The following is a 13104-nucleotide window of genomic DNA, read 5'->3' on the forward strand; positions in this document are numbered from 1 at the left end:
AATCCTGCACAATCAATGAAAATTTCATAAAACTTATCTCATGGTACGGACATTTGCCAAGTACAAGGAATAGACCACAGACACAGACGCAAATTTGTTCAGAAAGGTGTCTGAAACAAAAACGAATGGAAATTTTGATTTTTGAGGGTAACAATTTTTTCGAGTTCCACATGAATACAGAACGCTTCCCTCTACCTTCAATAGTTCGAAAGCAAATAATTGAGCTGTTCAGTTTGATTCTATAACTCATATAAGACTTAAGCTCACCTAAGTCCTCCATATTATAAGTACATTGTGATATTTATGAATAAAGGGATTGGAAATTTAATTTTTTTTTAAACAAATTAGGAAATAATAAGTTTAGTTTTATAGTATTCTATTGCATGCAATTTCATAAATTTTTTACAAGTGTAAATATGGTTATATAGGGTGTACCTAGAGTAGATTTATAATTGGTATAAAAGCTAAAAGCTAACATTGCTTGAATGTTAGCAAATTCATAAAATATAACTGTAAGTCTAAGATTTTCCATTTTCTATCAAAATTAAAAATAAACTTCCTTTTTTCTTTTTGATTAACTTTTTTGGAGAAAGAAAAAACAGTTTAAAAAGAAATATTTTATTTTTCACTGAGTTTCAAACAAATGACCAGATAAAAACGAATTATAAATTAACCTATTGGTCTCTTGGGCCAATGGTCAGTGGCTAAAATCTTATTCCTTCCATCGACTATCATTTTCAGTTCATTTTTGTACGGTTCCAGGTATACATTTATCCACTCTTTGGTGGTTGCATTATTGTAGACCTCATCCATGGCCATCTCTATGGAAGTCTCAAGTTCCATTAATTCCATGTACAAGCTTAAAATTTCTTTACTTATTTCTTCAACCTGAAAAATATTATTGTTTGGTAAAAAAAATAAAAATAAAATAAATCAAAATAAATTTAAAAAAAAAAGAAAATGTTTCATACGTACATGAGATGGATTTGAAAACGCGTTGTCCAGGTTATAACTGGTCATCCACCCTTTGAAGATCGAATGATTCTTTGCAAGTTTAATCCTGTATATGAGCTGAGAAAACTTGGCAATTTCCTCATGCAGGCTGTTCCCAGGGAAAGAGCAGCGTTTATCCCCATAAATGAAAACGGAACAGCCAGTGATTTTTTGCACATGCACTGACAGCTCAGAAAGAGCTACAAATTTGTTTTGATTTAATTCCACAGCACTCCTTTTGGCGAATTTTAAAAAACTTTTGTGCACCAATGATTCAACTATTAAATTAAATTTGTGTATCGTCTTCTGCTTTCATCATGCAACACAAAATAAGTTGAACCTTAAGAAAAATAAGAAAAGAAAAAGCCTAAAATAAAAATTATGCTAAACGCCTTTCTTTGTTATTACAAATATATATTAACAAATAAAGATAAAGTAATCAAAAAGCATTCAACCTAAACAGGTAGATTACATAAAAGGTATTTACTTTTAATGTTAGAAGACAAATACATAATGTTTATTGCTAGGGACGGAATTGCGACAGGCAGGAGCTCGCAGAGTATTGAGAAGTGGTCAAACCTTTGCCAACCTGTGAGAATCCCTCCCTTAAAGTTGACATCATTAGAGTACATTGCTATAACCGACTTCCACGACCTATGAATGTCGAAATAATACTCTAGAACAAAGAAAAAAAAATGAAAATATCTGAATTAAAATATTTACACTAAACCTGAACTGACCCACAGGGCTGATCATCGTGTCTGGAAATTTGGCACCTTTAAAGGCCGAACCAAACCAGACATTTGGAAAAATAATTTTGTACTTGTCCCACAGGTCGCCGGTCAGATAGGCCTCTACATCTGTGGTGTATTTCCAGATGACGGGTTCAACAAGATCGCCAATCTTCCAGGAGGAGAGCTGAGTTAGAGATATCGATCTCATCTGGTCATCCCAAATCAAAGGAGTGACACCAGGGTAAACCGTCCTAATATATCTTCAAACCAAAATTATTTTGTTATGATCGTATTTAATAAATTAAAAATACTATATTAAATCACAAATTTTTTTCATTAATAATGTCACAGTTTTTATGTACTACTAAGTATTTTGAATACACAAATGATATTGATATATTAACAAAATGTAATACAATTTTAACAAGTAAAAGTACAATTTGTACCAAAGCATAGTTTAAAAGCTGACTCCAGCTACTTGTGCCAAATGACTTTCAACATAAATTGCAACATTCAAGGGCATTGGATTGTGTCACTATCAATCAAGTTTCTAATTAATATAATAACTTTCTCAAAGAATTTCAGAATTTAATTGTTTAAAATTCAATTTAAAAACAATTGAACAAAAAGAAAAATAAAGTTTCCAAAATTTTGTTAAAAAGCAAAAAAATAAAATAACCCAAAATAATATATTTCAATAATTTTAGCAAATTGTGGGTAATATTAAAGCACAAAAGCTTGTTAGGTTGATTGCCATAAAGGAAAAAAAAATTAAAAACAGTTATTACGTTGCAAGGGTTGTGACATGAGCAAGAAATAAATCTTCATTGTTCCACTTATTGTTGTAGTTTCTAACTTTACAATCATTGCATTCACCAATTTGGTATACTTCATCACAGCCGATGTGCAGGTACTCAATGTATCCTTTGTGCATTAGCATCACGTCATCTATCATATTTTTCAAAACTTCCAAGGATTGCTCTTTAGAAGGGCAGATGGCCTGTAAAATGAAACACTTTTCCTTTAAAGAACTGACATTTAAAATAAAAATGAAAATATATATATAAAAAAGAAATTAAGAGTCACCTGTGGATATTTGTTCACTTCTCTCAGGTGCATGTATTTTTCGAGCTTGAGGACGAACTCGAGGTGACCAAAGGTCTGTATCAACGGGATGATTTCAAGCGAGCTCTTGTTGGCCATCGTTAAGATATCAGCGATATCGTTCTTGCTGTAGGCATTCTTGGCAGACACGTCTAACGACGTATAAGGGAACATGTCCTCATATTCTATCAAGATGCCAGTCGCGCCCAGCTTCTTGATGTATGGAAAGAACCATGATAAATATGAAATCTTAGGGGCTGCTCCTTTAAGGTCCAAGTGAACTATCTTGTGGCCCAAGAAAGGCTTGGAAATATCCAATTCATCTGGAAAGAATCAGAAATCAATTATAAATAGAACAGCTATTAATATTGTGGATATGCTGTTGTCTCCTTTTACAGTGATTTGAACTTAAATATTTGAAAAGTAAAGCTTGTGGAGCAATTTTTGTCTTTGTTTATTGGAGTCAAAGATTAGTGTTTTTTTATTAATGTGTTTACCATGCCCCCCATCTTGTCACAATCACATAAAAACTGAACAATACAAATTCAGTTTCACAAAACACCAATATACCACAAGAAAAAAAAACAACCAAAGGTTCTCACTTTTTATTTATATCTATTTATATATATTTATTTTTTCAAACAACGTATGTTTTGTAATACACTCAGGCCCTGAAGATGACCTGAATAAAGGTTGAAGTATTTGCAAAAAATGAAAAAGGTGTTTTTCTAAACTACCACATTTCTGACCACTCCTCACGAATACAACAAATTATTAAGGTGTTTTTTATTAAGTTCAATCTTTATTAACCAACCTTCATAAATGGTTTTACATAATTGAAATGCGATCAGTAATAACTTCACTTAACTAGCCCGATTTTTGTGTTTTTCTTTTCAAATAATGCAATCTTAGTAATTTGCATAGTTTTAGCTTATGGATACACATGTCACACTGTGTGAGACAAACCCATTAATGTTGTTTTGTTTATTCACTTTGGGATTTAAACCAGTGAGAGAAAGCCCTCCGCCCGAGTAAGACGCTCCATTTAATAATTGGTCCTGTGTGTAAAACAAAATGCTATTCCATCAACTGTCATTAAATTTTAATTTCATACTTATCTTAAGATTGAAAACGGAAAAACCAGTGGGTTAAATTGTTATTTTTTCTCTACATTTTATTAGTTTTGTTTTTTATCTTGTTTAAAAGCCTCACTTTTATTTCATAATATTTAAACTATTAAAATACTTTTCTAAAGATATAAAATTTTAATCTTGTGTATTTCATCTCTTTAATTCGAATATTTCAAAATGTTATCCATTATAACAAATAAAGGTCAATTTTATTGTTAAAGGTAAAATCAATAAAAGAAGGTATCTGCCAAATTTTAAAAATTATAGTCAGACCGATTGAGGGATTTCCACTGGGACCTAGACAAAGTCTGTATGTTGAGCCCAACCCTTCCTTAAAACAATTACTAGTTAATTGTGACACACAAAACTCATCTTCTGACTCAACAGTTGGACATGATTAGTTCACAGTTATTATATGTGAGATTTATTTATGAAGCCTGCTTATTGAACCTATAGTTTGGTCTAATCCAATTTGTTCACTTGTTTCATATTAACATTTTTGTAGGACCCAGCACTGAAAATTGATAAATGGTAAAATGTGCCTGGACAAACCAAAATCTGCCAAGGCTAGGAAAACCAACCTGATCAGAATCGACCTACAGTCATTAATGTTTTTAAAAAAAATTGAAATTAGATCAGTAATAACTTCACTTAACTGCCCCGATTTGTATTCTGGAGTCTGTATGTTTATCTCTCCAAATTATGCAATCTTGCTGATCCAATTTGTATAGTTTTAGCTTATGGATAAACAAAACTCATCTTCTGACTCAAATGACTGACAGTTGGACCTGATTAGTTCACAGTTATTAAATGTGAGATTTATTTATGAGGCCTGCTTACTGAACCTATTGTTTGTTCGATTTTGATTTGTCTACTTGCTTCATATTAATTTTTTTGACAGACCCAGCAGTGAAAATTGATAAATGGTAAAATATGTCTGATAAACCAAAACCTGGCAAGGATAGGAAAACCAACCTGATCAGAATTGACCAAACTACAGTCATTAATGTTTTTAAACAAAATTGAAATTAGATAAGTAATAACTTCACTTAACGACCCCGATTTATATTCTGGAGTCTGTATGTTTATCTCTCCAAATTATGCAATCTTGCTAATCCAATTTGTGTAGTTTTAGCTTATAGATAAACAAAACTGATCTTTTGACTCGACAGTTGGACCTGATTAGTTCATTGTTATTAAATGTGAGATTTATTTATGAGGCCTGCTTACTGAACCTATAGTTTGGTCGATTTTGATTTGTCTACTTGCTTCATATTAATTTTTTTGACAGACCCAGCAGTGAAAATTGATAAATGGTAAAAATGTGCCTGGATAAATCAAAACCTGCCTATGATAGGAAAACTAAACTAAATCGACCAAACTACAGTCATTAATGTTTCTAAAATTAAAATGAGATTCCTGATAACTTCACTTAACTACCCCAATTTATATTCTTGAATCTGTATGTTTTTCTATCAAAAGTATGTAACATTGATGATCCAATTTATCTATTTTTAGCTTGTGGATACACAAAACTCATCTTTTGACTCGACAGTTGGACCTGATTAGTTCAATGTTATTAAATGTGAGATTTATTTATGAGGCCTGCTTATTGAACCTATAGTTTGGTCGATTCCAATTTGTTCACTTGTTTCATATTAATTTTTTTGTTGGACCCAGCACTGAAAATTGATAAATGGTAAAAATGTGCCTGGATAAATCAAAACCTGCCTATGATAGGAAAACTAAACTATCGGAATCAACCAAACTAGTCATTAATGTTTCTACAAAATTAAAATGAGATCCCTGATAACTTCACTGAACTACCCCAATTTATATTCTGGAATCTGTGTTTTTCTCTCGAAAGTATGTAACATTGATGATCCAATTTATCTATTTTTAGCTTGTGGATACACAAAACTCATCTTTTGACTCAACAGTTGGACCTGATTAGTTCAGTGTTTTTAAATGTGGGATTTATTTATGAGGCTTACTTACTGAACTAATAGTTTGGTCGATTTTGATTTGTCTACTTGCTTCATATTAATGTTTTGAAAGACCCAGCACTGAAAATTGATAAATGGTAAAATGTGCCTGATAAACCAAAACCTGCCAAGGCTAGGAAAACCAAACTATCGGAATCGAATAAACTACAGTCATTAATGTTTCTACAAAATTGACAAGAGATCAGAAAATTATTAAATAATATTCTGAATCTGCTGGGTTTTACCTTCAACTTATGCAATTTTGGCTATTCAATTCGTATATTTTTTGCATGGAGACACATAAAAGAGCTCATTTGAAGTGCTTGACAGATGGACCTGATTGAGTAAGTAGAGAGCTCAATTGGAAGAGTTAAACCTGACAGGCTACTTTTTTATGTCGTCATGATTTTGTACATGTGTTCATGTAACAGTGTGATAAACTAAAATCGGCAGAGTGCATCATCACTCTGAGCAGACAGCATACCTGCGCCCGTATCTTCCTTGCCGTTGACCTGACGATCAGCGTTGAACCTGGCATCACGTTGAGATTCCCAGGTCATCCTCTTGTAGAGAATCACAGCCGTAATTGTCACCGTCAGGAGGGCGAAAAGAAATTGATATAGCCGTACACTTTTACATAACTTTCTGCCGTTTGCCATGAAATTCGAAGATCTGCAGAGCCTTTCAACCCGCCACCCGGCCCGGAATTAAATTCGCTGGGGTCGCCGACGTGGAATTTGTACTCGACGATATCTGGAAAACGTTATCCAGATGCCTGACAGTTGACAGCACGACAGCCTTGGTGCCTGACGGCTGACGCTTGGGGAGCAACGTCTCCAGCAGGAACTATTGAATTAAGCCACCCTTTTCCTTTTACGTCATGAGATACTAACTGTGCCCTTACTCACATCTAACTCATGAACGAACGGTTGTCAAACATTTTTTGCACTCAATGAGTCTCATTTTGAACGAATTTTCCACCGAAACATTCAACATGCTCTTAATTTCTTTTCTACTCTGATCAATTGCCACAATTTGCCCAATTGGCCAGTTAATTTGTCTTTAACAATTCTCTAATTAAACTGGAATTTCAAAATTATACTATGGAAAATTGTCTTCTAACTCTAACAAAAACTATCTCATAATGATCACCTGGAAATGGTTTATTTAATTTTTTTAATTTCAACTTCTGCACATAATCTCAAAACCCCTTGCTCCATTCAACATCAACAAAAATTGAACACAAAAATAAGTACAAATAAAAATAATTGAAGATCTCGCTTTTTTTATGGAAATTTCTCCAGTAGAAAGTATAAAAAATTGAAAAAACTTTTTTTTATTTTTTATACAATTTTTTTTTTCTTCAGTTGTTAAGTTGGTTCATTTTGAGAACCTTTCCACCTTCTCCTCAGTACATTTTTTTTTAATTTTTATTAATCAACATCAAAATCAATTACAATTAATTAAGGTTTTTAGTTGAGGTAAAAAGTCAATGGCACGAGCGGGATTCGAACCCACGATCTTCGGCTAGATTCCGCTTGACCAATTAATACATTACAATTAATTAAGGTTTTTAGTTGAGATAAAATAGGTTTTTAGTTGATAGGTCACGATAGCTCAAGTGGTAGAGCAGCGGCGTATCTAGCCGAAGATCGTGCGTTCGAATCCCGCTCGTGCCATTGACTTTTTTATCTCAACTAAAAACCTTAATTAATTGTAATATATTAATTGGTCAAGCGGATCACGAAATTAGTGAATTTAATCAAAATCAATTTTTTAAACATGCGTAATATTTTACACCAAAAAAACCCCTAAAAAAATAAAAATCAGAAAAGCTTTTGATGTTTTTATAATTTAGATTGATATATATTTAGCTAATTTAGTCTTTTTTTATTAATACTATTTTACTTACAACTAAGAAAAAAATTACATTGCCACATTGTGTCAGTAAACTGCCACAAAAAGGCCTTGGTGAACTATAAAAAAATTCCCAAAAGAGAAATAAATAATAAACACCCTAGGAGACGAATTGGATTCGTAAAACAACTCATCTTTTCAGGATTGTAATTTCTAACTCTAACATCTAACTCATGAACGGCTGTCAAACATTTTATGCATTCAATGAGTCTCATTTTGAACGAATTTTCCACCAAAACATTCAACATGCTCTTAATTTCTTTTCTCCTCTGATCAATTGCCATAATTTGCCCAATTGGCCAGTTAACTTCTCTTTAACAATTCTCTAATTAAACTGGAATTTTAAAATTATACCCTGGAAAATTATCTTCTTACTCTAACAAAAACTACCTCATAATGATCACCTGGAAATGGTTTATTTTATTTTTTTAATTTCAACTTCTGCACATAATCCCAAAATTCCTTGTTTCATTCCATGTCAAAAAAAATCGAACAGGCCTGCATGCAATACTCATTGGGGTTGATGGGTACTTATAAGAACACAAAAATAAGTACAAATAAAAAATTGATGTTCTTGCTTTTTTTCTGGAAATTTCTCATTTGGATTTTTAAAAAAATTTTAAGTAACATTTTTTTTTTTTTTTTGAGTTTTTAAGTTGGTTCATTTCGAGGCTCTGTCTGCCTCCTCCTCAGTACATTTTTCTAAAAATTTTATGAATCAACAACTTCAAAATCAACTTTTAAACATGCATAATATTTTACACAAAAAACTCTAAAAAGTAAAAATCAGAAAAGCTTATGATGTTTTTATAATTTAGATTGATATATATTTAGCTAATTTAGTCTTTTTTATCATACTATTTTATTTACAACAAAGAAAAAAATCACATTCCCACATTGTGTCAGTAAATTGTCACAAAAAGGCCTTGATAAATTATAAAAAAATCTCAAAAGCGAAATAAATCACAAAATCTGCATCCTAGGAGCAGAACTGGATTCATGAAACAACTCATGTTTTCAGGATTGTAATTTTAATGTCAATGTTTAATCAATCAAATTTTAAAATATGTTATATTCTTTTTCAATGACAATTTAAAAATTTAAAATAACAATTATAATTGTGATTTTTTTAGGTATATTTGTATGAAGCATTCTTTTAAGCTATTTTCTTATTTTACATACTGTTTAAAACTTAAAAAATTTTTTTTGTTTTCTTATTTTTGCTTTTATATTGTTATATTTTTTATATTGTATGTTTCTACATTTAAACATTTTTTTTTTTTTTAAATCGGATTAATATATATTATTATTAAGCACCATCTAGTGTTTTTAACACAAATTTATGGCACTTGTCAATTTTTTTTAAGGGACATCCGACAGCTTAGTCATTTCACCCCCAAGTGCATGCGAAATATTGCAACATACATTCAATACACATTCACACAAATAAATACATTCACACCTATATATATTGCATTCATTCTATTTGGTAGATGGAGTAATCATTATTCCTCCATTGACCAGCTTGCAATAACAAACTAATCTAATTGGGATCGATGGGGTACTTTATAAATATTCCACCATCGACCCAACTCACATACACAGCTCAAGGAGCAATGAAGATACTATTCCACCATCAGCCCCTCCCCATTCACTCTAATAAATACACTTACTCATACAAAACACATATTTTGACGGTTATATACAACAAAAAATCCCAATTCCCCTAAAAAGCAGAACAGAGGATCCTGAAACTCACTAAGTTTTGAAAACCATTCTTAAATCCGGCAGCATGCTCACATGGCTCTGTATGGAGCCAGGGCATGACATCCCTCTATTATGTCGGACACATCATGCAACCTTTCTCTACATAAGGGGCACCTGCACGGGGCTTTGGCCCAAACTTACCAATTATTGTACCACCACTTACGCAGTTATCTACTTATACCATTTAATACAATTTAATATCCATTCTTAGAAATGGTGACTGTCTATATGATCCCAAAAATACTATTTACAACAGATTACAAAAGAGGAGAATTCTGGTTGCAATTTTTTTTAGAGGTAGTAAAGAAATATTACATTAAAAATATAAATATATTTAGAATTTTTACATTGATGTCAAATCATGTCTTATTTCAAATTAATTAATTTGGAATCTAACATAAGACAAAAGTAACAAACTTTAACACTTTTACTTTTAACATTGAGCACTTTTGACTTGACTCGTTAATGACTAAGGATCTTAGAAAGACACATTCTTTCAATAAATACAAACTCACATTCACATTCAACAGAAACATTCTATAGCACACTAATTTTACTAAATAATAATTTACAAAGACAATAAATAAGTTCATTTCCTGGTCCATACTTCATCTATAAGTTACAAAAAAAAATCGCACCCACTTTTAACCCACCACCTAATGCTGTCTTTCCAATAATTCAGAATGCTTAGAATGAGGAGGACCATAAAGTTTTTAGCAGTAGGCAAATAATAAATAAATCTGCAAAAGTCCAATCACTTATTCTAAACATTCAACGGTTCAGAACGAACGCGAGTAGTATGCCCATGCCGACGGTGAACAATGCAACGAGCATTATGAACAGAACTATTTTGGTGACTGCTGCGCGACTTGATGTATTGAGGAGTGTTGAGGTTGTTGATGCAGTCGACCAGGATTCCCTGGTTGAAGTGGACGCCCACACAGGGAGGGAACACTGGGAAAGTTTGGTTGGGGACGTGTCTTTCATTCTGTCAGCAATGAGCACGATGGGTACAGGGCTAGGCAGTCTTTCATGTCCTGCCCATTCCGGGCGGCTTGTACGTATCGAAAATATCTTACAACAGCTGTATTAGCATACAATGGCTTCTGTAGTTCACTCGGATCCCTGAAAAATAAATACAAAAATGAGTTTTTTTTTTTTAAGTTTTAGTCATTCTACAAGGGGACTAAATATTCTAATCATTCTGGTATTATAGCTTAAGGATTTTTAAATTTATAATTCAAAGGTGTTGTCAATTTTAATCCTTTCATTTAATCCGGTCATTTCATATAATTTTGATTGAAACAAAAAATAAATTGAATAACGCACTCATATGCAGGGGTCATCCACCATCCAGCAACACAGGCAGACTAGCGGAAGGAGAATGGAAGCAACTGTTATCATTTTGTTTCCAGTGGAACGGTTATAGTGTCTTTTTCAGTTATGGGGATAAAAACCATTATATCTAGATACAATGGAAAAGTTTACATACCCTTGGCAATTGGAGCCAAGATGCCCTGCTTACCCACCATTGACCATGCCACCAGGCACAGGCAAAAATGTTTTATAAAACATGATGCACATGGTGCAGTCATTCTTGTAGATCTTATTTTTATTATATATGATTAAGCTGTACGTCAAGCAGATTTACAAAGAACGATTGTTGAGTTATAAAAAAATGGAGAATCCGCTGGAATGAAAGAAAAACATCTAAATTATATTCATGTAAAAAAAGACATCAGACCTTGGCCTGCTGAGGCTTGGTCCAGAAGGGAAAAGGTCATACTTATCAGGTTGCACATAGGACATACCAAGATCAAATACAGACACCTTCTAAAGGGGGGGGGGACCACATCAGTGTCCGCTGTGTGGAAAATTTACCACATTAGAGTAGAGCATATAATGAGCAAAGAGCAGCGCCACATCCTGAGGGGTGATTTAGAACCATGTGTGTTGTAACAGTGCTGAGAAATTGTAGAAATGTATTTTTCTAAAAAATGGGGTATGTTTCATCTTTTGGGAATTTTGATAGTTTTAGTTGTTAGTGGGTGTTGGTAATGCCCAACTTTGTACTGTTTTTTGTATGTTGAGGGAGGGGCTCTTCACCAGTAATTGCACACTATTTCTTCATTATGGTATAATGGCACAGTACTCATTTTAATGATTAAACATTAAATAATTATGTACAATTAGAACAATTTAATGAACTAAAGTGATTAGATAACTGGATTTATGCCATTTTATAATGTTATTATATTAAATTCGTAGTAACGTTTTTACTAATTTTACTATTGTAAAAAATAAAAAACGCAAAAATTTTTCGCCCGAACAGGGACTCGAACCCTGGACCCTTAGGTTAAAAGCCTAATGCTCTACCGACTGAGCTATCCGGGCACATGTTTCAAATTGTTAAAAAATTTAAAAAAAAGAAACAATTTTTGTAAATTTTGGGCATATTATGACGTAATATATATCGAGGGGAAATGTTTATTTACAATTTTCAGATGCAATGACCCCACTTTCACGAACGAGCAAACTTATTGGCCGGCGACCTGATGACGAGAGACGTCTCGTACCCCTACTTCCTATATTGATATCGTTTCTTTATTATTAATTTTATGTAAAAAGTGGCGAAAATAGACGGACCAAATAAAAAAAGTTGAACTATTAAAATTACTTCGTGGGCTGTTCAACAAATCCTTCAACATATGTCGAATTTCATTTTTTTTACGGGTAACTCGAACAAGTTGTCAGTTCTGTTACAATTTTTGTTATAAAAGCATTTTTCAAAAATAAAATATTCAGGAATAAACTTAATAAGCATTACTAATTTGTTTTTTGATTCCTTTCAACCATAAAAAAATATTTGTTAATATTATGCAATGATTATAATATTTGGTGCTATAATTTGCCTAACTCTGTCTAACCAGTTTTTTCTCTCTCTATAAACAGAAACAGACAGACAGACCAAAATGATTTTTAAAGTAACTTGGGATAGTGAAATTATCTTTAGGATACTACAAAAAAAAGTCTGAACTTTACCTTGAAATTTCGGCCGAGACGAGATTGCTATGTGGGCTGAATCTCTCAGGAGTCTTGTACATGCTACAGACCAGTCTTTCTTTACAAGGCTCGTCTGTGAAACCGAGCTCTGTGAAGACCCGGTCGAGTTTGTAGAGGATCGGCGAGTAAAAGGGGTCTTCAGGCAGTTGGTGCTGCGGCTGGGTGTACGGCTTGTGCCCAGTGTAGGGTACGTAGACCGCTTGTTGGTCCGGTTTGTTCGGCTGTGAAATAACAAATTATACGAATTGTTGACTGGTTGTATGGAGGAAGTTAGCGCAGAAAATTATGTTGCTTTAGAAAGAAATGCGATTATAACACAGACTTAAATTATTTTCATTTAGAACTTTTCAATGTTGGAAAATGCTTACAAAGTATATCGAACGAAGTATTCTCCGTCCAAATACAAAAATG

The 13104-nt window shown here is 32.8% G+C and overlaps 2 protein-coding genes and 1 non-coding gene across 5 annotated transcripts in view; all 3 read right to left on the bottom strand.

Annotated features, from left to right (window-relative positions):
* Positions 1-602: 602 nt before the first annotated feature.
* Positions 603-7100, bottom strand: LOC106662341 (hexosaminidase D-like). Of its 3 annotated transcripts, none has more exons than XM_014386374.2 (7): positions 6431-7100; positions 2814-3154; positions 2516-2727; positions 1734-1987; positions 1481-1669; positions 976-1193; positions 603-888 (listed from the first exon to the last, which is right to left on the bottom strand). In XM_014386374.2, exons 1-7 carry the CDS (start codon positions 6603-6605, stop codon positions 670-672), a joined length of 1608 nt encoding a protein of 535 aa, XP_014241860.1. In that variant the 5' UTR covers positions 6606-7100; the 3' UTR covers positions 603-669. The 3 variants fall into 3 exon arrangements, with proteins under 3 accessions (XP_014241860.1, XP_014241862.1, XP_014241863.1); XM_014386376.2 differs by lacking the exon at positions 6431-7100 and adding an exon at positions 6192-6308; XM_014386377.2 differs by lacking the exon at positions 603-888 and having other exon boundaries at positions 976-1333.
* A 2846-nt stretch (positions 7101-9946) lies between these two features.
* Positions 9947-13104, bottom strand: part of LOC106662385 — a 37370-nt gene continuing 34212 nt past the window's right edge. Inside the window, exons 4-5 of the mRNA XM_014386452.2 lie at positions 12673-12914; positions 9947-10755 (exon numbers count right to left, since the gene is read on the bottom strand). Of these exons, the coding sequence (XP_014241938.1) occupies positions 10614-10755; positions 12673-12914 (384 nt within the window). The 3' untranslated portion in view covers positions 9947-10613. The remainder of the gene's footprint in view (positions 10756-12672; positions 12915-13104) is intronic.
* Trnak-uuu lies at positions 11952-12024 on the bottom strand. Its single transcript has one exon. It is a non-coding gene; the product is annotated as a tRNA-Lys (tRNA).

This window comes from Cimex lectularius, unplaced genomic scaffold, assembly GCF_000648675.2.
Source record: "Cimex lectularius strain Harlan isolate CLEC.00 unplaced genomic scaffold, Clec_2.1 scaffold132, whole genome shotgun sequence".
In the NCBI taxonomy this organism is placed as follows: Eukaryota; Metazoa; Arthropoda; class Insecta; order Hemiptera; family Cimicidae; genus Cimex; species Cimex lectularius.

Excerpts from the sequence above, each read along its gene's own strand:
- LOC106662341 (XM_014386374.2), bottom strand. The coding sequence starts at position 6,605 with ATGGCAAACGGCAGAAAGTTATGTAAAAGTGTACGGCTATATCAATTT. Across the intron at positions 2,728-2,813 it reads AAGTGAACAAATATCCACAG|GCCATCTGCCCTTCTAAAGA; the intron begins GTGACTCTTAAT and ends TTCATTTTACAG. Across the intron at positions 889-975 it reads CGTTTTCAAATCCATCTCAT|GTTGAAGAAATAAGTAAAGA; the intron begins GTACGTATGAAA and ends AATATTTTTCAG.